Source organism: Crocuta crocuta, unplaced genomic scaffold (assembly GCF_008692635.1).
Source record: "Crocuta crocuta isolate KB4526 unplaced genomic scaffold, BGI_CrCroc_1.0 scaffold3, whole genome shotgun sequence".
NCBI lineage: Eukaryota > Metazoa > Chordata > Mammalia > Carnivora > Hyaenidae > Crocuta > Crocuta crocuta.
This window is the reverse complement of record NW_027529934.1, coordinates 3,350,315-3,369,428: the sequence shown is the minus strand read 5'-3', so window position 1 is coordinate 3,369,428 and position 19,114 is coordinate 3,350,315. Positions and strand designations below refer to the sequence as shown.

General features: G+C 49.4%; 1 protein-coding gene across 5 annotated transcripts in view; it reads right to left on the bottom strand.

Moving 5' to 3' along the window:
* The window catches only part of VASH2 (vasohibin 2), a 40,965-nt gene extending 21,860 nt beyond the window's left edge, over positions 1-19,105 (bottom strand). For 3 of the 5 annotated variants that reach the window (XR_013334898.1, XR_013334899.1, XM_077763202.1), the window contains exons 1-4: positions 18,830-19,105; positions 9,525-9,613; positions 4,848-4,904; positions 4,231-4,305 (exon numbers count right to left, since the gene is read on the bottom strand). Coding sequence is in view for 1 of the 5 variants with exons in the window: in XM_077763202.1 (XP_077619328.1) it covers positions 4,231-4,305; positions 4,848-4,904; positions 9,525-9,613; positions 18,830-19,105 (497 nt within the window). In the remaining 4 variants the exon portion in view is untranslated. The remainder of the gene's footprint in view (positions 1-4,230; positions 4,306-4,847; positions 4,905-9,524; positions 9,614-18,829) is intronic. The other 2 variants (XR_013334901.1, XR_013334900.1) reach the window with 2 other exon arrangements.
* Between the last annotated feature and the right edge of the window lie 9 nt (positions 19,106-19,114).

The window sequence follows — 19,114 nt, the reverse complement described above, 5'->3', positions numbered from 1 at the left end:
CAGCAAAAAAAAAAAAAAAAAAAAAAGAAAGAAAAAGAAACTGCTATGTGATCCAGCAATTCCACTTCGGGGTATGTACCCCAAAGCACTAAAAACAGACACTCGAATAGACAGTTGCAAACCCATGTTCATTAGCAGCATTGTTTACAATAGCCCCAAGGAGGAAGCACTTCGAGTGCCTGCGGATGGATGGATAAAGGAAATGTGGTGTCTACATACGATGGAATATTCAGCCATAAAAAGTTGGGAAATTCTAGGGCGCCTGGGTGGCTCCATTGGTTAAGCATCCAACTCTTGATTTAGGCCCAGGTTGTGATCTCAAAGTTCACGAGTTTGAGCCTCGCATCACTCTCTGTGCTGACAGCGCAGAGTCTGCTTGAGATTCTCTCTCCTTCTCTCTCTGCCCCTCTCCTGCACTCTCTCCTTTTCTCTCTAAATAGATAAATAAGTAAACTTTTAAAAAGGTTAGGAAATTCTGGCACATGCTATGTGGATGAACCTTGAGGACATTATGTTACATGACATAAGCCAGCCACAAAAGGACAAACACTGTACAACTGAACCTCACGCGGTATCTGGAGTAATCAAATTCACAGAGACAGAAGTAGAATGGTGGCTGCTGGGGCAGGGGCGAGGGGAGAAAATGGAGAGTTAGTGCTCAATGGGCATTTCAGTTGGAGAAGACGAGGTTCTGGAGATGGAGGGTGCTGACGGTTGAACTAAAGCGTGAATGTTCTCAATGCCACTGAACTGTACACTTAGAAACACTTAAAACAGTAGATTTGTGTTATGACTATTTTACTACAATTAAAAACCCCCATATTCACAATGCATGTATGTCAAGCCATTACGCTGTTCCCCTTAAACTTACACAGTGCCGTACATCCATGGGATCTCGATAAAACGGAAAGGAACCGCCTCAGTGTGATGTGTGCTGTCAGAGAGGCAAGCCCAGCACCCGCAGGGAGAGCAGAGGCCATGGGGGGACCACACCGAGTTAGTCTTGTGGGACAAGTAGAGTCAGCCACGTGGAGAAGAGGGAGTGAGGAGAGCACAGGAGAGACTGGTCTCTAGGATCTGTTCCACCTGGATGGCAATCAGAAAAGCCCTGGGGCCTGGAGTAACCGGGCTCAGAGAGGGAGGGGACAGGGAAGTGTGGATGAGGGCAGGGAAGTGGCCTGGGCTTTTCTAGGGAAGAGGGAGGTGACAGGGCCCCAGCTCCTGGAAGACCCACCCGGCATCCAGCCGGCTGGGGATGTGCTAACCTGCCTCTAGGAACACACGTGCCACGTGAATCAGCCACAGCACTTTGGTACCGTGATTAAGCCTCCTCGGGGTCAGCGAGGCCCCTGAAATTGCTGCCAGGATTTAGAAGATAACTTGGAACCAAAAGTCTATCTCTCCGGCGGGCATGTGAGAGTGTCCGCACGCAGAGGCAAGATGGAAAGAAGTGGCTCTTCATGAATGAAACTGGAACTCTGGCTAACGTCAGACAAGAGGAAACAAGGCAGGACAGGACAGGGGACACAGGGCCAAGCAGCAGCCGAGCTGACCTGTTTCAAAGTTGCTGAGGTGCCATTTGCTTCCCAGGACCTGCATAGGGACCTGTGGGGGGACGCGGACATCTGACCCGAGCCACGTCCTTCACTGCACTCGGGAGAAAAGTAGGCCACGGGGATGCTGACAAAGGGCAAAGGGAAAAGACAAAGACGCTGCAACTTTTAGAATTCAGGTCTGTGGTTCTCATCTGTGTCCAAGAGTCAAATTTCCCTGAGTTCAGCAGCGTGAGCCACATTTCTGCACCCTTTCCACCTTCTCTGCACTTTTCTGAAATGTCACACCAGTAAGAAGGAGGGAAAACCAAGAGCCACTGTCCTCTGATTCGGGCTGGCCCAGAGGCCGGGCACAGGTGTGTCCCTCACAATCCCGAAAGAATTTAAGTAATCCCAGCAAGCTGAAGTCGTGTTTGAGTTTATACAATTGCACAGGGACAGGGCTACTGTGTATGGCAAGATGACCTCTGTCCAGGTGCATCCCTGGTCCTCCCAGGGAAAGGCTCATGCTCTCCCTCACTGGTCCCCGCCCCCCCCCACAAATCCCCAACAACTGTTCATCCCATAAACTTGCAGGGGGCTCTGCCCAACAGCTGTGGCTGACTCCTGCCACAAAAGGGCCTCAGCCATCTGCTGTCCCCACCCCGTTCCGACCTCCTGCTGGGCTCCCCAGGCACCCTTTTCATCTCCTTTGTGAGGAGCAGGGAGGGGGTAAGACAGGAGAGTGGACAGGGCCTCGATATGGCTCAAGTTTCCATTTGTCAAATGGCAGCCTGGGCACCTGTGCACAATCATGTTTCAGACGCCGCCTGGCCAGGGTTCGCAGGCTGCCGACGGCCAGAAACTCCCCTTTGGTGAACAACCAGCGGACCAGGGCACCTGGGTGGCTCAGTAGGGTAAGCGTCTGACTTCGGCTCAAGTCATGATCTCCAGGTTCGCGGGTTCAAGCCCCACACCAGGTTCTCTGCTCTCAGCACAGAACCTGCTTGAGATCCTCTGTCTCCTTCTCTCTCTTTGACCCTCTCCAGCTTGGGCTCACTCGCTCGCTCTCTCTCAAAAATAAACATTAAAAAAGATTTTAGAACACGTCCAGGAGACCAAACCAACAGACTGCCCGTCCTACTGTCCCGAGTCCGATTCTGAGCCACCTGTCCTTCCACGGACTTCGGAATCTTCATTCTCTCTTCGTTTTTCTTCTACCTCTCCAACTTCTCTCACAGGCTCACCACGTCCAACCAAACCAAAAAGTAGTGAGAATCCATCCTTGATCTTTTTCCCTTCTTACCCCTTGAACAGCAGCTACCACCCCCTCAACACTGCCAGCTCCCACATTTCTATTTCCAGTGCAGAGCTTCTCCTGAGCGCCATGTCCTAAATGCCCCCTCCCTCAACAACCTACAGGTGTCGCAAATGGAACATATTCAAATCTGAGCTCATCTCCCCCTAAATCTGCCTCTCCCCATTACGTTCTTCCCTGGGGCTGCAGCACACTTATCCGATCACCCAATTTTCAAGCCGGCAACGTGGGCTCATTGCCTTGGTCTCCTCTAACTCTTACAGCTAATCAGCTCACAAGTGGTGCTGATGACCCCCCCAACTCCTTCCTCTGCCTTTACGGCTACTGGGCAGAAGTATCTCACCCCTCGGTCACCCTCATCCCTCCAGCCCATCCTCCACAGACTGTCACCCAATCCGGAATCCAGAAACCTGTATTGATTGATTCCTTCCTCATCAACTTGTGCATTCAGTTGACCTCTAAGTCCTTTACATTCTGTCTCCTTGATGTCCCCTCACACCCGCCACCATGGCCAGGACCGTGGTTCAAGCACCGCCATTGCCCTCATGGAACAATTCCATCTGCCCTTCAATCTGCCCTAAGAACTACCTCTCTAAAGTGCACACCTGATCGGGTCATGCTTCTGCTCCAGATCTTTCCTGGGGGCCACCCACTCCCTTTTGGAGAAAGTTCCCGCTTCTCAGCACAACCCTCAAGGACTTAACCAGTCTTACCCGGGACCATCTACATGTTTACATCTTGCTGCATTTCCTTTGTCACTGCCCCTTCCAGCCGTCCACCCCAAAGGACCACAAGTTTCTTTGCTCTTGTACCAGATCATGTTCTATCGTCATCATCACTAAGTAAGTCAGGGCCATCACAGTTTTTCTGGACCATATTCCCCTTAGGCTGAGGGGCCAGGAGTCTGGGGAAAATGGAACAGAACGTATGAGAGAGACCAGACCCTTGTGGTCAACTCTACGTTCTGTGGAGACAGGACTCTACACTATTGCTTGGTCTCCTCCACAGTCTAGAATCTTCCCCAGAGATGCATTGGGATAATCTCAATTCCCTTGAGTGTCTATCCTGTTATAAACCCAGATGAAAGCAAAAGATAATGATACACACTCTCTCTCTAGTCCCTCTAGGTCGGAATTCTCCTTGTGCCTAGCAGGTGTGGCTTGGGCCACAGGTTACATAGACAATGGTCCGATGAAGCTCTGATTTGGTTCAACTCCAGAAGGTGAAAGTTAAAGAGACACACCAGGGGAGCTTGCCAATTTCCTCTGAGGAGACAATAGGTGTCATCTCTGTGAATCTAGGACAATGAAGACACAATCGGCCTCACTTGGAGGCCGCCATCTGTGGGGTAAACTTAAGCAAACATAACTCAAAGGATACATGCCCAGGATGACAGCTTCAAGGCATTTGATAGGCAAGGACTCCCGAGTCATTTCTTTCGCTGTTTCCATTAACCTGTAGGAAACAGCACAGCAAAGCATCTCAGGACTCATTTCATCATGCAATCAGTCTGTGTCAATCCATCAGCGTGCCTGTCTCCACATTAGGTGCCATGCAGGATTGTAGAGGGAAAGGGGAGAGCTCGCCGTGGAGGACGGAGCCAAAGTGCATCTATACTAGCAGAACTAAATTCTTAAATTCTCCACTGCTCTCTCCAAGAGTTAGTTTCTGGAGGTTAGTGCCTATATTCCACAGCATACTCCCAGCACCCCAGGACAAGGGCCGTTACAGAGAGAAAGTAAAGGAGGCCACATAAAACTGATTTTACGCGCCTCTCCCACCCCTGGAAGAGTTAGTCTCCACCGTGGAGCTTAGCTGTTAGAGTGGCCCAAGCCCTAGCTCCACCTCCAACCTAGCCCCAGGGTACCCCCCAACCCCACCCCCTTACAGACCAGGATATGTGAGCACTGGGAGACAGGGATAAAGAGTGGGAGAGGGAGTGGGCAGCTTTCGGGTAAAAGAGAGGTCACCTGGCCCACAGATCATGCACCACTTACCCACTCAGCGGTCTCATTTTCCTAATTTCAAAGAACTGGGTCCCTGTATGATTGTATCTGTGTGAAGTATGTAAAGGGAAAGTGACAGAAAACTCCAAAGGCCCCAGTAATCCAGCAGAGGAAGCTGTACATTGATTTCTCAAAAGGATGAAGAAGTGAGGGGCCTTCCAGAAAGTGTTCAGTAGCCAGAAGGTAGCCAAGAGCCTCTTACTCTTCACTGTCCTGCCCTGAAAATCCAATTTCTAACTCAAGCCCCAAAACACCTTGGATCTTTATAATAGCTATTTTCAATCTGCTCTGTATTCTGTTTGGTCAAATACATGTCTTAATTTACCTACTGGACTATAAACTCTTGAGAGTTGAGACTATTTATTTGTTATCTTTATATCACCCATAAAGCCTGGCACAAGCCCAACATATTCCAGTGAGCAAATATTATTAAATGCATGAGGAATAAATTAATAGATGAGTGGACAGATGGATAAATAGGTGGATTGGTGGAAGGGTAGATGGATGAATGGAAGGAAGGAAGGGTGGAACTGATGGAATGGAAAGGTGGGTGGATGGATGGATGGATGGATGGATGGATGGATGGATGGATGGAAGGAGTGGATGGATGGATGATGGATAGAAGGGTGGGTGGATGGTAGGGTTTCTCAATAGTGCACAGCCTCTGCAGCAAAGCTTATTTTGAAGACCTCACTTTAGTTTCACTGGACTGATACTAGACAATGATTATGAAGTCTAAGAAGATGACACTATTACCCACAACTTGAGGTTTAGCAGCTTGCCCAGAAAGTGTCAAGGACTGGCAAGACTGCACCAGGTCATTCTGAAGGAGACCAAAGATTCCTTGATGTCATGCTGAGACTGGATCTTGACTTTTCTCACAGCCTAAAGAAAAGTTGCTTTACATATTTCTCTTTCCTGTCTCAAACAAAGTCCTATAGAAAAAGTGCATGTTGGGAAGATGCTAATGAACCATGAACTTGTAACCCTGGCAGCATGTATGAGATTAGATGTGTGACCCTACAGTGGTACAAGCAGTGGCAGAGGTGGTGCCAAGCACCTAAATGCCCTGTACACCCTCCCTGAGGAGGGTGAGGATTCCCCTCCTGGCACAGGCATGCCTGGCCACTCAGACACAAGCATACTGAACAAGTACTAGGGGTGGAGGGAGGGGGAGTTAGGGGGAGAGAGAGGGGGAGGCAGAGGGAGGGGGAGGCAGGGAGAGGGGGAGGAAGAGCTCTTTACAGGCAGATTCTGGGCTCCACTCCTTGAGACTCCAATTTTAGGCTAATGGTTTTATTTATTTATTTTTTAATGTTTATTTTTGAGAGAGAGAGAGAGAGAGAGAGAGACCAAGCGAGACCAGGGGAGGGGCAGAGAGAGAGAGTGAGACAGAATCTGAAGCAGGCTCCAAGCTCTGAGCTGTCAGTACAGAGCCCAACACAGGGCTCGAACTCATGAACCTGATTAACTGACTGAGCCACCCAGGTGCCCCCAGGCTATAGTCTTAACCCTAGATGTCATTCCAAGTGACACTGCCTGGGACTGTTCTGTTGGAGGCTCCCGGGTAAGAGTCAGATGATGACTTCAACGGGCTCACCAAGCTGGAAATGATCAGCATGAGCCCTAAGAACAACCAATAACAGTACAGGCTTGCCCAGATTTTGAAAAATACAATATAAAAAAAACCTTAGAGGTAAAAGAGAAAAACGAGGGGCTACGTGTCCTCATTGTGAAGTGTTTTTTGTTTTTGTTTTTGTTTTTGTTTGTTTTACATCACCAAAGATTTCATTCAAGCAGTGAGACTCCATTGCGCCTGGGTGGCTCAGTCGGTTAAGCTCCCAACTTCAGCTCAGGTCGTGATCTCACGGGTTCGTGAGTTTGAGCCCTGCATTGGGCTCTCTGCTGTTAGTGCAGAGCCTGCTTCAGATCCTCTGTCTCTCTGTCTCTCTGCCCCTCCCCAAGCTTGCATAAGCCTGCGCGTGCTCTCTCTCAAAAATAAACATTAATATTTTTAAAAAACCAGTGAGATTCCTGGTACATTTAAAGTAGAATTCAGTGAGCAAAATTCTATGTATATGCCTAACTTTCTTCCTTTTCATAGATCTAGTGTGTAAAGTGAGACAAACCTATAATAAAATAATAACAAATCACCTGGCCTTCCTTGCTCAGTTCCTTACAGTTATGAGCTTCGGAAAGTGAGCTGGAGAAGAGTGCCTCTTGTAAACATCACCTTCAGAGGGAGAGACTTACTGAGCCTGAGCTGATCCTCAGAGGGTCTCTCCCCATGCAGAAAGCTCAGGGGGCACCTGTCTTTCCAGAACCATGTGCAAGATCCACTGATGGCCGGCACTCTGAAGCTGTCAGAATTTGTCCTCTCTTATCCCCAAACAAGCCCGTCTATAGTCAGGGCTGGCCTGGTGCCCAATCATGTGTTCCTGTGTCCAGGACAAACAGAAGTCCTGAGGAACTAAATACAAGCATTGTATTGCCCTTTGCATTCCTGCCCTTCATAGACACTATGGGGTTTTTCTGTTTCTGTTTTTTTACAGACTGAGAGTTTGTGTCAACCTTGTGTCAAGCAAGCCTGTTGGCACCATTTTCCAACAGCATTTGCTCATTTTGTGTCACTGGGTCACACTTTGGTAATTTTCACAGCATTTCAAACTTTTTCATTATTATTATATTTTGTTATGGTGACCCGTAATCAGTAATTATGCCTCACTGAAAGCTCAGATGATGGGTAGTATTTCTTGACAATAAAGACTTTTTATTTTATTTCTTTGAAGTTTATTTATTCCTAGAGAGAGAGAAAGAGAGAGCACAAGCAGGGAAGGAACAGAGAGAGAGAGAGAGAGAGAGAGAGAGAATTATAAGCAGGTTCTGCACTATCAGCACAGCACACAGCCCGATGTGGGGCTCAAACCCATGAACCGTAAGATCATGACCTGAGCCGAAATCAAGAATCAGACACTTAACCAACTGAGCCACCCAGGAGCCCCTAAAAACTTTTTAATTAAGGCATGTAGATTGTTATTTTAAATGTGTTACTGCACACTTAATATACTGACTATAGGGTAGTGTAAACATAAGTTTTATCTGCATTGGGAAATCAAAAAAATTCATGTGATTCTCTTTATTGCCATATTTGCTCCATTGCAGTGGTTTGGAGCCGAAACTGCAGGGTCTTCAAGATATGCCTGTAAAAGTGTGGTCAGAAGAGAAAACAAAGAGGTCACACCCTGCCTTCTTTGTGTGGTGGCTCCATTGGCCAGGTGACCTGGAGCATAGGATCCTAGAAGCTTGTGATGCTGTCCCTCTTCCGGCCCTCTCGGTAGTCAGTGATCAGGTCGGTAACCAGCATCATGGGTCAGAGAAGAGAATGAAAAAGCAGATCCTTCAAGGCAACAATGAAACCTTAGCTGCGAATGTGCTGCAGGGCATACGATACATAAAACACATGCAAATCTGCCCCTATCAGGGCATTCATTCCCCAGCCAGGCTCTTTCTCTGTCATCTCTGGCTGGATGATCCTGGTGAAAACTGTGTCCTAGATAGAAGTGGGAAGCCAGGGACCCCTGCATGGCTCAGTCATTTAGGCATCAGATCAGGGGATGATCTCATGGTTCATGAGTTTGAGTCCTTCATCAGGCTCTCTGCTGTCAGCAGAGCCCACTTTGGATCCTCTGTCCCCCTTTCTCTCTGCCTCTCTCTCAAAAATAAATAAACATTAAAAGACAAAAAACGAAGTGGGGAGCCATTCTAACCACTGGAACATGTGTGCAATGTCCCTGTGAAATCTGTTCTGCTGAAGGAAGGACTGAGGTCAGCAGAGAACTGAACTCCTAGACAATGTGCTGGGGGCTAAGGGGTCTGATGCCGGCTTGGCTCTGAGATGCTCACTGACTCGAACAAATGGTGTGTCCCTCCCACAGACAACTCTGTCAGCCCAGCTCCTATCTATTCCTCTCCCTGAAAAAACACCAGCAGGGGCCAGTGGACCCTTGTTCTTACGATGTTGTTCGTATAGCACACAGGACAGATCTAATCTTGGTTACAAACAGCCCAAGGACAGTGGCGGAGAGAAGGACCCAAGTCTGGCTAGTCTGAACCCAGCCTGGACCCACAGGGTTCCTCGGCGCTTCTTCAAACTCACCCCCATCCCAGGGCACCACGTACTCTTGGAGAAGGGAGCAAGGCCACCAGTCTGTCGAAGGCAATGCCAAGTGGGCCTCTTCCAGATTATGAGTGGTCAAGATGAAGACAAAAAAGGGAGAAAGGAAAGCAAAAGAGCAGAAAGAAGCCCAGGAGGGAAGGGGGAGGAAGACAGACAGAGGAAGAGAGGTGGAGGGAAACAAAGGGGACTGAGGAGGGGAGGTGGAGAGACAGGAGAGGAGGGAAAGAAGAGGGGCTCCAGCTGGCCACAGCCGCCTCACTGTGCCTTGCTGTCCTGGCCAGCGCCTGCCTAATGGGGAAGGGTCTGGCCATTGCAATTACATCCTCTATTATGGTGCCTTCTAGACACTCACACTGGGCATCCCTTCGTGCCCAGCCTCACCAACCTTAGAGAGCATTTGCTGACCAGCTGGGGACAGACCTGCTGTCAGAGAGGAGCTCACCATGCCCGTCCCCAGGCCAGGTCTGCCCAGTCCCTGGTCGGAAGGATACTGTAGTGTCTTCATGTAGTTCTGGATTGCTTGGAGCCAGTCTGGGATCGTCATCGACAGCCTGTAGTTTGGAACCTGGGGCACTGAAGGCTGCAAAGAAGTAGAGAGAGAACTCTTTATCAAGGAGATGCCCTGGGGCCCAATTTCTGAGGGCGGGCACAGGGCTGAAAGCATCAGAGAGCAGATGGCCACCTGCACAAGGCCCCCCAGACCAGCTGGTCCTTGGCCAAAGTTCTCCTTCTATGTTCCCTCCATACACACCTGCTCTGGGTCATTGTGGCTCTCTAGAGGCCTATGTGTTGTGAATGTGAACACAGCCTGCTTTCCCACGGGCGCCTCAGTGTCTCCTTGAAGCCAAGGACTATGTCCTACAGTGTCCCCCACTGAGCCTGGCCCAGGACGTTCACAGAAGTGCCCCATTAACAAGTTTTACCATTTCTCCTCAACACCACGCCCACTGAGGCCCTTTCCTGAGTCTGGCCCAAGCGGATTAGTAAAGATTCCCCTCATGCTCCAACTCTTCCCAGCTAAGTGCAGCCCTGTGACCCTTAAGCCATCTTACCCTTTCACCCCCCACAGCTGCCAATCTTCCTTTCCTAGTCTGCCTCTTGGTCAACACTCACCAGGATCTATAACTGAGTGCACAAAGTTCTAACCTCTGTTGGGAGGAGCAGGGAGCAACAGCAAGAAAGGACAGGAAAGGGGGAGGTAAGTGCCTCTTTTCAGGAAGTTAGAGCTAAAACACCAGTTCTGAGACACCAGGCAGCTCCAAGCAGCCCTGCCAATGAGGCCAAGAGCAAGAAAGAGCAGGGGCTTCCAATCCAGCCACTCCTGGGAAGCAAGGGACGGTGTGTGCTTTATTCTCCTTGTTTCTTAGTCTCTTAAGCTTGGCTTGGGGGGTGGGGTGGGGGGACTCTTGGTGACAGAGACACTCAGGCTCCTGTGAGCAGTGTCACTGCCAGGATGGAAAGAAGAGGCTCCTGCAGGCTTAAGCCACTTAGGGAGGAGCAGAAGGGGCCCCAGGGCGGATTAGTTCATCCTAGAGGAAACGGAAAGGGAGGCCCTGGGGATTTAGTACTTAGCTGATGGAAGGTGAAGCCGCTGGTGGAGAGACTTGGGGACAGCGCCAGGCAGCCTGGCTGGGCACCAGAGCCAGACGCCGCTGAAGGATGTTCCCTCACTCTTTCCGGCTCTCTCCCATGCACAGAGCTCCAGGCTCAGGCCCCACAGTGATGCCACCCCTGGGTCTGTGGCGGGTCGGGGTGGGGGCTCTTCCAGACTTCTCCACCATCCACACTCGGCTGCATTGACTTAAAACGTTACTTGCATTCTTTTCCTCTCAGTGCCTCCCTCTCTTCTCTCCTGGCTTGGCAACTAACTTCCTGCTTGCCAGCTACTGCCCCTTCAGCAGAAAGGAAACTAGTCACCTGCCCTACTTCACAGCCAAGGTGCTGAGTGTGTGTGTGCCCGCGCGTGTGAATGTGGGAGGGGCATGCGCATGCATGCACAGCTGTTCTGCGAACTGCATTTTGTTTACACCGTATCAACTCAAACCACATTCCCTTATCAGGGAGTAATTTTCAGAGCAAAGTGTTCCAATTTGACCATTTGCTTACAAGACCCTCCTACATGCACATGTACACACGTACACACACACACACACACACACAACACACACACACGGAGTCAAAATATGGAACGTGTCCTTGTATTTCTGCCCTTACATACACTAGAAGTGTCAAGCTTGTCCTCATTTTTTGCAGTAACACCTACTGATCAACCCATACCTGGAATTCTGTGTAAGAATGTGCCAGAGAGTTCACAGAGAAGTGAGGAGAGAAGGGGAGATGTAAACAAACATTTCTTTAGCACCTGCTGTGTTCCAAGTTCTAGGCCAGGTACAAGGTGAGAGAGGGGGGAGGGGCACAGAGACAGAGGAAGGAGGGAAGTTTTACAGCATTAGGCACAAGCATCTTTCTATATAGAAAAGTGCTACTTGTATATATTTTAATAGAAAAGATGGTAAGTGTGGGGAAATGTCCCAAAGAATCACCAGACACCTAAGGGATCCTTGGAGGGGTGTCCCTTGGCCGGAGCCCTGCCATAGCCAGAGTGACTTGGTTCAGAGGTGGCTATAGGGGCCAACCACCAAATTATTTCAACTCCCCCAGGCCCAGCGGAGCCCACAAGAACCAGATGGTGGGGTGGGGGGTGTGATCAGATGGCAGCTGGTTCTCAGAATAGCAGCCCAGTGGCGCCCAAGGGCTTTTAAAAACAGCTGCCTGGTTACCTCAGCCCCAGCGGAGAGAGTGCAAGAGTGGAGGTCACATTCCCCAAGTCCCAGCTGGGGATCGAGGCTGTGGTGGGGAGAGAAGCCGAGACAGCTGAGGGGATGATGTCATCGGGCTACAACTCACCCTGCCGTCTGGGCTGGCTGGCTGGGGTTCGGGCCAGGGGCCAGCTCCCAGCCAGCACCTCAGGCCAGCGATGCCCCCACAGGCCATGAGTCTAAACCAGGTGGGCTCCTTGGCGGGTAATCATGAGACAGACACAAGGCCCGAGTCCCCGCTTTGCCACCAACTAGTTGTGGACCCTCCTGGCCAAGCTGCGTGACCTCTCTAAGCCTGTTGCTTTCCTGATAAAATAGGAAAGTATCACCTACTTCAAACCTTCTGGGCTGGTTGTGAGGAATATATGACCCAACGTGTAAAGCAGGCAGCTTGGGGCAGACACCTGGGTGGCTCAGTGCGTAAAGCATCCGACTTCGTACCAGGTCATGGTCTCATGGTTCATGAGTTTGAGCCCTACATCAGGCTCTGTGCTGACAGTGTGGAGCCTGCTTGGGATTCTCTCTCTCTCTCCCTCTCTCTCTCTCCCTCTCTCTCTCTCTCTCTGCCTTTCCCCACTGATGCTCTCTGTCTCTTTCAAAATAAATAAATGTAAACTAAAAAGCAGGCAACTTGTGGATTGGCCCTTGGTGGTCTCGAAGGCTATGTGATTATTATTTTTTATGATAAATTTAAAAAACATTGTTTAATGTTTTATTTATTTTTGAAAGAAAGACAGTGCAAACAGGAGAGGGGCAGAGAGACAGAGGGAGACAAAGAGACCAAAGCAGGCTCCAGGCTCTGAGCTGTCAGCCCAGAGCCCAATGCAGAGCTGGAACCCACAAACCATGAGGTCATGACCTGAGTGAAAGTCAGATGCTTAACTGACTGAACCACCCAGGCGCCTAGAAGGCTATGTGATTATGTATTAACAATGAGAAAACATCGACTTCCTCCTGGGGACACGTCCTGACCATAAATTATCATCCTTAATTCATGAACGGTTCATACAAAGTGATAAGAAAATTCTTCAGGGGTGCCTGGCTGGCTTAGTCAGTAGAGCATGTGACTCTCTTTCTCGGGGTTGTGAGTTTGAGCCCCACTTTGGGCACAGAAGTTACTTAAAATTATAAAAAATAAAAAATAAAACTGTTCAGGCATTCATGAGGAAAAAAATGGCCCCCACAGGTAGAAAGAACCCAGATGTCCACTGACAGGTGAATGGATATACAAAATGTGGTATAGGAGCACCTGATGTCTGGGTCAGTAGGGTGTGCAACTCTTGATCTTAGGGGTCATGAGTTTGAGCCCCACATTGGGTGTGGAGTTTACTTTTTAGAATGTAGTATAGGGGCACCTGGGTGATTTAGTTGGTTAAGTGTCCAACTCTTGATTTTGACTCAGGTCATGATCTCACAGTTCATGAGTTCAAGCCCGGAGGTGGGTTCTGTGCTGATAGCAGAGTTTGATTGATATCATCTCTCTCTCTTTCTATCTGCTTCTCCCCCACTCGTGTGTGTGTGTGNATTTGACACAAGCTATAACACGGATGAACCTTGAAGATGTTATGCTGAGTGAAACAAGCCTGACACAAAAGAACAAATACTGTATGATACCTCTTATCCAGAAGCCCTCCTCTTATCCACAGGGCACACGTTCTGAGAACCCCAAGAGATGCCTAAGACTGCAGAGAGTACCAAACCCTATGCATATTCTATGTTTTTTCCTATGCATACATACCGATGATAAAGTTTAGTTAATAAATTAGGCACAGTAAGGAGATAAAGAACAATAGTCAATAATAAAATAGAACAAGTATAACAATATACTGAAATAAAAGTTATGTGACTACGATCTCTCTCAAAATCTCTTACTGTAGCATACTCACCCTTCTTGAGGTATCATATAATTCAGTGGCTACATAATGAAATGAAATGGGGTGAATGGCAAAGGCATTGTCACATAGCATTAGGCTACTATTGACCTTCTGACCATAGGTCAGAAAGAGGATCATCTACTTGCAGACCTCCGGTAACCATGGGTGCCTGAAACCATAGAAAAGGAAACAGCAGATAAGGGGGGACAGCTGTATGAGGTTCTTAAAGTAATCTAATTCATACAAACAGAAAGGAGACAGGGTGGGGGGTGTGCGGTTGCCAGGGACTGAGAGGAGGAAGGAACAGGGAGTTAGCATTTAATGGGTACAAAGTTTCAGCTGGGAAGAAGAGGAAGTTCTGGAGGTGGAATGTGGTGATGTCACACAACTGTGTGAATGTTCTTAATGCACAGAACTGTACACTTAAAAATGGGTAAAATGGTAAATTACATGCTATGCATATTTACCACAATTTCTTTCACAGCCATGAAAAGACAATGCACGAAAGAAATGCAAATAGTGAATAAACATTTGGAAAACATTTCCAAGCTCACTAATAATCCAAGAAATGCAAAGAAAAGCCACTGCTAAATGTCATTTGTCACCTCCAGTTAGCAGAGATATTCTGAAGTGTGGACACTTAAAGCTGATGGGGATGCTCTTATAAAACACGCTGGGAACATACATTCGTACAGCCTTTTTATAAAATGTCCATGGCACGCTCCTTTTTTCCCCCTCCCTGGCGGATTCTGAGAGTCCCTCCTCATGGTGGTTTCCTGCCCTGTTTCACCTGAAACACTGGCCTAGATTTTCCACAGCCCTTCTCCTCAAGGTTCCTGCCTCCTGTCGCCTGCGACTGGCCCTTCAAGTCGCAGCCCAGCTGATGAAGGCGGAATCCAGAGGCGAGAGAGCAAAACCAGCCTCTCCACACAGGTGCTGTGCCTATGGTCTGGCATTGGGAGCCCTGGGAGGTGGGGGGTGCAGGTAGGAGTGGCGTAGATAGGAAGATAGTTGTTCCAGAATAATGAAACAAACCACAGGCAAGGCTTTTGTGGTCAGGCTCTCTCCCTCATCGCATTCTTGGCAAACACAATTACCTGTCCAAAGAATGCAAGGAGAAGTGATGTGAAGGGACACAGGTGGGTAGCTGGCATCCTCAAATGCAAGCGAAGGGGGAAAAGGAGCCGCGAGGCAGCCAGAACGCTTAGCAACAGTAATCTTTAACAAGAAAGAACAAGGAGAAAGCAAAGCCTTTTGCAGCCCCTGCTCTAGAAAACAGAAGTGCCTGTGCAGGCACCAGGCAGCAGACTCTTCTCTGGCAACTTGGAGAAGCACAGAACATCACTCGGGAGCCCTGGATGGACCCCAGGCCCCCGCATCAGGGGCAGCCAAGCAGGAAAGACAGACCACAGTTCTGAATCCAGGGCAGAGGAGGGANCTGCACGCTCTCACCTCATAGTCTCACACTTCTTCACTGAGGCAAAGCTGAGTTCTATAAAAGTGAATTCTTTCCCAATTTAGAATCAACGTGAAAACGAGGCACAAAACCATGGGATCTACAAGAAACCATTGTTGCTTCCTGCTGAATCCATCCTGGTTGCCCCTTGGAGAGTCCCGCTCCAGCCAGTCAAGAAGCAGGAAGAGCTTCTCCTAGCACACCGTGCTATGTTTTCTAGGCCAGCTGCTCTCCCCACCTCTCCCTTCCCTTCCTCTATCATCCTCCAAGTGACTCTGCTACTTTCTCATACTTTCCCTGAAAAGCCCTGGCCTTCACCTAGTCAGCTGCTGACTTGAGCCCAGTAACCACCAGAGTAGAGGACTGCAGTGACAAATGGAAAAGATGGATTGCAGAGGAGGTGAGCCCCCCCGGGGGGGGGGGCACCCGGACCTGTGGGCAGAACTTCCCACTGCTGCTAACAAAATGTCTCACAAAGAACCGTCATTCCTCCTAAGTTTTTGTCCTTCTCTTTTCCTTCTTAGTCCATATTCTTTTTAAAAAAATTTTTTAAACATGCTTTTATTTTTCAGAGAGAGAGCACAAGCAGGGGAGGGTCAGAGAGAGACACACACACAGAGAATCTGAAGCAGGCTCCAGGCTGTCGGCCCAACGCAGGGCTTGAACTCATGAACTATGAGATCGTGACCTGAGCCGAAGTTGGCTGCTTCACCCACTGAGCCCCCCCAGGTACCCCATCTTAGTCCATATTCAATTGCCAAAAACGGTTAATCTCTCTGAACCTCTCCGACCCTTCTACCAGCCCCCACCACTCCTCTTCTGTACAAAGTCCTCAGCAAGATACTGGTTAAAGGAAAAAAGGGCTTCGGACCAAAGGAAAAAGGCTGCCAGGCTGAGTGCAAGAACAACCTTATATCAGAGAGGAGTGGCCCCTGGAAACAGGAAACAGGAGCTGTTTGGAAGCCAGCTGTTCCCACCTTAGGGCCTAGGTAGGGGTGAGGGTTTGGGGAATGTCAGGACCTAGGAGAGGAGGGATGTCATAATGGAGTTGGGGATGGAGAACCAGCTATTACGATGCAGTGTAAGAGAGAAACTTAATGTTAAATTCTTAATTTCGGCTCAAAACGCCAAGGCCCGCCCATGTGCGGCCCAGGGTTTTCCTGGCTCGGAAGGGGCTCTCCCGTGACTGGGTTACTGTGGAAGTACAATACGGTGCGGCTGCTGTGTAAAAAAGGATCTTGTTGTGTTTTGTTTTGTTTTGTTTATGAACAATACATTTAGCCACAGGTATAGGTCTCAGGGACTAGTAATCTGTGCTCTAAACTGCTCAGAAAACATTTAGAATACTGTGTTTCGGGGCGCCTGGGTGGCTCAGTCAGTTATGCGTTTGACTCTTGATTTCAGTTCAGAGTCATGATCTCAGGGTTCCAGGGATCGAGCCCCACATCACCAACTCTTTGGGATTCTCTCTCTCTCTCTCTCTCTCTCTCTCCCTCTGCCCATCCCCCATCTCTCTAAAAATTAAATAAACATTTATTATTAGAGGACTGAGTGGTGACAAACTAGTAAGTGTCCTGGAAAGATGAGAAGAGTGTTTTGAACTGAAACTGTGGTACCCAAGAAACAGTGAAAGGAGCGACTGTGGACAAAGAACTAAAGGAAGATGCAGAATGATGGAACGTCACAGTTCTGTGGGCTCGTGCCAAGGAACCTCTGTTGTCACACAGATCACTGAAGACCTGGAGATGCCTGGGTCATGTCCTCAAGGGATTAAAAAGTGGGAAAGAAGTTCACGTGAGATCTGGTCTGCTCCCATTTTATAAATGAGAAAACTAAGGCCAGGGATTTTCAACGAGTGACTGAGGCCAAGAGCCAGAGGTAGCACAACCAGGACTAGAATTCAGTGCCTTGATTTTGACTCCAAGTCCCTTCCTTACTCCAGGAGCACCACGTCATAGCGTCATCGCAAAGGAAGTCGACGTGTATTGCCCTGAATCAAAGGCCAACACAAGAATCAATGGTGATGAGCCGTGAGGGGGAAGAAGGTGAATTTCTATTCCACCTAAGAGTTTCCTAACCACCAAAACCCAAACCTGGTCAGCTTGGGACAGCTCTGTAAGGCGATGAGCCCTCCAGCCCCAGGACATCTTCGAAAAGAAGGAATTCTGCTGAGAGGAGGGGAGCCCGGTCTCCACCAAAACGAACATTCCTGATTCCCATAGAACAAAGGGATCCCTACACACAAGACCAGGACGACAATGAAGCCACAGTTAGAAGCAGGGCTGGTGATAAGGAGGCTGAATTAGAACGGCAGCAGGGGACAGCAGAACAGGCCTCTGGCCCCTGTGGCCACCTCTCTTCCAGGTTTAAAGAGCTCCCAGCTCCTCCTTAAGTAAAGCAAGCTTCACTCAATAAGGGCAAAATCTGAAGTCAGAACTGCCAGCCAAGACCAATCCTGTTCTCATGCTCAAGGAGAACCCAGCAAGGGTAATTACAGCTGACACTGAAGCAGGAAAGATTCTCGTTGGGCATAATGAAGATCTCCTTGACCTACTGGTAATAAAACACTAACTGACTGCAGCAGGAAGCTTAAGGGCTCTGTCACTTCCCCCAAGGGCACACACAGCTTTCTGGCCTGCAGGGCTCAGATGCTCAGATCACCAGATGCTCCAGGTTGGGGCCTCAGCCAGATGGCCTTCCAGGTCTCAGGTCTGGCATTCCTAGACCAGCCCAGGTATCTTCTCAGCCACACCAGTGTCCCCAGGGGGGCAAGAGAAACCGTCTGCCACGCTATAAACCCCAGGCTCTACAGCATTTCTCCCCAGTTTGCATTTTGATGTCTTAGGTAGTGACCATGGCACATCTCCCCCCCTCCCTCTTACTAACGATAGCCTTGGCCACCAAACTCAGTCAGCTCCCTGGCTTCTCTCCAAGGTAATGAAACTCCAAGGAGTTTCACTCCTGAGCCTCTTTCTCTATCCAGTGAGACTAATGCTTCATGTGTCCTGGAAAGTCCCTTTTGCGATGGCCAAAACTTTTGTTTCGTGTTTTTTGTTTTTTGTTTTTTTTCTGGGAGCTCAGATAAGCTGGGAAAAGAGATAGTTCACCGCTTTGTAAGTTTCAGAGGTGAAAGTCACTGTCATGAAAAAAAAATTGGCAAGCAGTCTAGAAATGATTCACGCTGAGAAGTCTGACTGGTTGATTGCAAAATTCATTCACAGCCTAATAAATCATTTGCTAGGGAGAAACAGGGGAGGATCGAGTCTCCAAAGAGGAAAAGTAGAGCGGGGTCACTAGGGGGCTCGTGCATTCTTGGCACTGCTGGTGTTACCTGGTGGCTACAGCTTTTGCCAGAGGATGTACACGGGGGTGAGTAAACAGAGTTTGGCTGGAGATTAAAGAAACCTTGGCACAACCAGACCTCACAGTCCCAGAACAGCAAGCCCTCTCCCTCTCCCTCCCCCATTTCTAAGGCTTCCAAGACAAACATCTCAATTAAGCCAAGGGGCAGGGGCTGGCCGGAAGACTAGGAAGCTGAAGGGAGTTGCTAGCAGGACCCGGAAAATGGACATTGCCTCTATTCGCTGTGTGCAGACTGAAGTGTTCCCCTCATTGCCCACCCCATCGCGTACACCGAAGCCTCTGACCTTTGCCAAGAAGGTGGCGTTCCTGATGGCGCCCACCATTTCTCCCCCCTTGGGGTGCACCTTGGCCACGTGCATCCACATGCGCTCCCAGGTGTGGCTGTCGATGGGGAAGCCGCTCTTGTTAACGTGAAACAGCACCCCGCCGTCTTTGTCCTCCTCCTCCGAGCCCCCGCTGGTGGCGAGGCTCACGGGCCGCGCGTGGCTGCTCCGGGACCGGGTGCCTTTGGCGCCTTTGGGGTGGGGGCAGCGGTGAGTGTCGGCCGCGGAGCCGGTCATGGTGGGACC